The 5364-nt window shown below is 32.9% G+C and overlaps 1 protein-coding gene across 1 annotated transcript; it reads left to right on the top strand.

Moving 5' to 3' along the window:
• On the top strand, positions 2005-2400 carry LOC109819482 (egg cell-secreted protein 1.1-like). The gene has a single exon (XM_020385216.1). It carries the CDS (start codon positions 2005-2007, stop codon positions 2398-2400), a length of 396 nt encoding a protein of 131 aa, XP_020240805.1.

Here is a 5364-nt window from a genome sequence, read left to right as displayed (position 1 = left end):
TTATGTCATTTGTTATTATTATATTTGAGGCATTGAAGAAATTGATTGCTATATGAGTGAATAATCTTTTCGAATAATGTGTAGCTTACATTGCTCATGGATTGCTATATGAGTGAATAATCTTTTCGAATAATGTGTAGCTTACATTGCTCATGGTTTATAAGCAAAAAATATTTCCAATAATATGTAGCTTGCATTGCTTATGGTCACAACGACACATAAAATGGAAGCTGAATGTACATAAATGTAAGTATTAAGAAAGTTCACAGATAATATTATATCATCAGGTTGAGATTTAAAAGAAACATTTTTACAACCAAGTTATACTAAAGAAATAAACCAAACAAATAATCACGTGCAATACACGTGTATCTCTCCTAGTAAAACAAAACAGGTGTGCTCTCGTGCAAAGCACGTGCACTATACTAGTTAAGTACAAATGTCTAATGGACAAAATATAGAAAGGATCAAATATCAGTGTGATTACATAAATTATGGAGCACTAAACTTTAAACGAACTTTTTATAAGCAAACTGAACACATGAATTTATAACTGATTCATTTAACAACATTATTTATTTTCACGTACGATTTTCAATCCTAGTTTAAACGAATATTATATGATTGAATACTATTAAATAATTATCTAATAATTAAACTTCCACCCGTAGCAATAAGGAATGGCATTTGATTTCATTTTATACGAAAAAATTATCTATAGCATTTGTCACGGATTCGGATCCTCTCCACTACAAAAAATATAGTGGAGGGACCACTACATAATCACAGCCATTGATTATCTAGTTGATGGTTATAATCCATTTGTCACATGCATCCAATTTGGCAGTAGCAATGTTTCATCCTTACATTAAAATTTAAAGAAAAATAAACAGTAATTAAAGTCACATCACTTAGAGGGTGTTTGAGAAGTCTTATTTTTTGGTCAAACTAGCTTTTTAAGCTAGCTTTTTTTATCTGTTTGGTAAAATGCCTAATGAACTAGATTATAAGTCCCATTTTAAAAAGCAGGTATACACCAGCTTTTGAAAAACTAGGTTGTAAGCCCATTTAAAAAAGCTAGGTTTGACCAAACAAATTACTACTCTATTCAAACAATGTTTGTAGTATTTTTATCAAAAAAACGAAAAGCCACTAAAAACTAGCATAACTTAAAAGTTTAAAAAAATAAGTCTTCCCACACACCCTTTTAGTGGATTCCAAATCAATAGATAAAGGTAGATTTACAGTTACAGATAAACAAATATTAACATGTGCAACATAAATATATTTTCTTTAATAAATTAAATATGAAAACTTAACAGCTTTTTGCAACCACCCATACATAATTGTATTTGAAAATACATTTCCCATATATACAATGAAAATGCAAATATTAAAACAATGAATTTGAGATTAATTTTCTGCAAGAAACACAGCACATTCAATTAGTATATGCATGCATTAATTAATATTTGTTGTACTTACGTTTGCTTTGTAAATGTTTTCTTCCTTCTTAATTTTTCATCTTGAAATATGGAAAGATCAAGTGGACTCCAATAAATACAAGCCAACACGACTCTCTCACATTTTTACTCCATGAACTCAATATTTTCCTACTACATTTCATCAGTTTTTGGGAAATGTATTGTTCAGTTTCCTTTCTTTGATGAGGACATTAAAAAGTATTAAAACTTACCTCACTACACTTTTTAGTGGCACTTAATTGATTATACTTAACTCTCATAAATTAATCAAAAAAAATCCAGAATTAAACATGAATGAATAAAACTAAAACATTAATTCTTTTTCAGGTAAAACCGCAGCATTAAATTTTTTTTAAAAGGTAATTAAAACTAATCTATATTAATTAGTTAATAGACTTTCCAAGAATACAGACACAATCAACTCCTATATAAACCCCAACAACCCACTCTCCCACTTCACCACCCACTCTCCCACTTCACCAATCCATATCGATCCAATACAAACAAATTACATCAAAAAATGGCCAAACCAGCAGCAACTTTGTTCGTCGTCTTCATCCTCCTCGTCGCCGCTACGAACGCGACCCCACCGCCATCGCTGCAACCAACACTCGAAGAGCTCGAGCTCGAGCCCTTCCCCCCGACAGAAGAAGCCCCGTCGCCAAGCTTAGGCGCCGACTCCGTTGAAGACCTCAAGTTCATGCTCCCGTTCCTCAACGGCGAGTGCTGGAGCACGATAAAGGACGTCCCGGGGTGCGCAGCCGAGGTCCTTCAATCCATCTTCACCTTCAGGCTCAGGATCGGGCCCAACTGCTGCGGCGTGATTCTGAACATCGGCGACAAGTGCCTGCAGGATTTGTTCGGTGTTTTGCCTTTCAACCCTGCGAGCCTCGTCTGCCCTCCTCCCGAGTACTGATACGGCGTTGTCGATGTTGGTGATTGTTTGAAGTAGAATGTGAGGGATCGATGTGAGAGATTTTTATTTTTATTTATATAAGATTATTGCATTGTTTTAGGTCTTTAGGAACTTGATGCTTGTTACATTTGCCTTGGTTGAATGCTAGCGCTCCTCGCTTAAGTTTTATGGATCTTTTCATTCAGTATATATTTGGTCTCTTAAATCTTTTGATATTTGGACTTTGTCCCCGCAAATCGTTGAAGTTGATATTTAGTCCCTCAAATTTCCTTGTAGTCGAGTTTGATTGGGAGATGATGTTCCGTCCAACTTAAAAGTTTTTGTTATAGTTTTCAGTTAAGCCCCTTGTAAGCTATTCTAAATACAGACTTTTTTCTTTTTTTTAAGCCCGTTTCTTTAAACATTAGGAATTTTGGGGGGAGGCGACTAATTGAGGATAGAGACGTAAATTCAATACGCATGCTTACAGTTAATACATCTGAATTAGCAATTTAGACATAGTGACTAACTGAAGGACTAATTTAAAAGAAGGTTAAATTACACTATAAATCCCACAGAACTTTTCAGTGTTTTGTAGTAAACCCTCAATAACCCCAAAGGACTATTAGTATTTTGCAATAAACTACTGATAACTCTCAAAATCACACTAAGCCCCCAGTAAATTTTGTAGAAACCCTTTAAACTTTATACTATTATAGCTGACAGTGACAAGTCACGTGCAACTCACATGACTTTAAAAAGATTATAATGCCCCTTAAATTATTAAAGTACTCATTTATGATTTTTTTATATTCAACAATAAAAATAGAAAGCTCTCATCTTTAGAATTTGTTCTTCTCTTGATCGGGCCCAGTTTGGGGTCTTCAACCCTGATTGTCCTTTTATTTTATTTCCTTTTGCTGAAGTTATCCTTCAAAATATATTTTTATGTTTTTTTCCTCTAATTTATGGATCTTATCTGTAAAATTTGATAAATTAAAAAGACCAAAATACTCCTTAAATTATTAAAATACTCATCATGACCTTTTTTAAATTTTTCAACAATAAAAATAGAAAGCTCTCGTATTTAAAATTGTTCTCCCTTTGGTTGGGCCCAAGTTGGAGTCACGAACCCTCATTGTCTTTTTATTTTATTTTCCTTTTGCTAAAATTATCCTTTTAAATTTTTTTATGTTTTTTGTTCTAATTTATGGGTATAATCTGCAAAATGAGGAAACTTATTGGAGGTTTTCTGCAATTCTAAAAGTTAATGGGGGTATACTATGATTTTGAAAGCTATTGGGTGTTCTTTGCAAAACACTAAAAGCTTTAGGGTGGTTTAGATTAATTTTAAAAGTTATTGGGTCACACTGCAAAATGCTAAAGGTTCTTGAGGGTTTGGTGTTATTTACCCTTAAAGTAACAAATAATAATATTTGAGAGAGTGAATAACGATTTTAATTACTTGAGGAGTTAGTTTCTTCAAAACATTAAAAGCTCTAATGCAGGAGAAACTCTTGTTTGTAATTGCTGAAACAAGCGTCACGCCGTGCTTGCACGGCTGGATCTAATTTATTTGATTTAATTATTTGGATCTTTATCTGATGTGAGCTTTCCTTCAAAATAGAATTTGCATTTAATAATTTTAAATATTATTATGTGTTGGTCTATGCAATATATACTATGTTGATGACAAATGAGAAAATTCGAGATTATTTCTATCAAAAAAATTTATTTATTTGCAAATTACATCTATGAGAGTCCGGCAAGATAAGTTCAAAGAGTAAGGGGTTTTGAGAGACACCCCGAAGTTTAGGGGGTTATACTTATATGAGATAAATAAAGTTCAGAAAGATTATGTGAGAAACCCCATAAAAGTTCAGAGAAGTTATGTGAAATTATCCCTTTAAAAAATTAAAAACTCTATAAACTATTTGTCGTAAAAAAATTTATCTCTAAGAAAATAATCTAATGAATATTGATGTCAATTAGAATCAATTAGAATTTCAAATTCAATACTGATGAAACATTGATGGATCAAAATACTTATCCCTTCCTAAAATATATTTGGAATCAATTAGAGTTTCAAACTAATTAGAAAGTAGAGTACTTATCTAAACTTTAACAAACCGACACGTGGTGACTTTTGGCTTTTTACTAATTGCCACATGACGACTTCGGGAACTATTAATTTTTCTTTATATAAAAAGGAGGGATAATTAAATGTTAACTAAAGTCTATTTTTATTGTCTTGGATCTGAAAATGATAATTGACATGTCGAGAACAAAAACGAAATTAAGATATTGGATCTAACTCGAATCTAAACCCACTAATTCAGTAGCCTAGCTAATCGAAAAAAGTCATTGTTTGGACATGATCTTCTTGAGACACAGTGACATGCAAGTTGGAATTAGGATCTCGTGTCTGAGTATAGTTACCAAAAAAAAAGGCTGAGAAAGAATGACGCTACATGGTGGTAATCAAAGAATAAGAGATAAAAAAGAAATTGGTTCATTAGCTAATAACTTAATTTTTTAGTTAATTTGCCTCCTAAACTTATTTTAATGCCTATTAACTCCTGATTTGGCCTGATTTTCCCCTAACAACAACAAAATGATTATCATGTGCTATCCTTTCAGAATGATGGATATGAGGTGACAACTCATTTTGCTCAATAAGCTACCAAGAGATAGAATAGTGAGGTCCACACATTTTAATGTGATGAGCAAGATGGACTTCACCACATAGTTATCTCGTAATAGCTTATTTAGCAAAATGAGCCGCTATATAAAAATGTATATGAGCTGATAGCCTATTTTGTAAAATGGGCTACCAAGCCACTGCCATGTTACCTGTAACCAACCCTAGAAAAGGCCTTCCTTCCTAAGAACCTCCTATGGAATGCATTGGAGGAGCCTCCTATGGAATGCATAGGAGGAGCCTCCTATGGAATGCATAGGAGGAGCCTGACACTGACCAAGTGA

This window comes from Asparagus officinalis, chromosome 8, assembly GCF_001876935.1.
Source record: "Asparagus officinalis chromosome 8, Aspof.V1, whole genome shotgun sequence".
Taxonomy (NCBI): Eukaryota; Viridiplantae; Streptophyta; class Magnoliopsida; order Asparagales; family Asparagaceae; genus Asparagus; species Asparagus officinalis.
The sequence above is the reverse complement of the archived record's forward strand: the minus strand, read 5'-3'. Positions and strand labels throughout refer to the sequence as shown.

Bases quoted from the DNA above. Each gene is read 5' to 3' on its own strand.
- LOC109819482 (XM_020385216.1), top strand. From the start codon at position 2,005: ATGGCCAAACCAGCAGCAACTTTGTTCGTCGTCTTCATCCTCCTCGTC.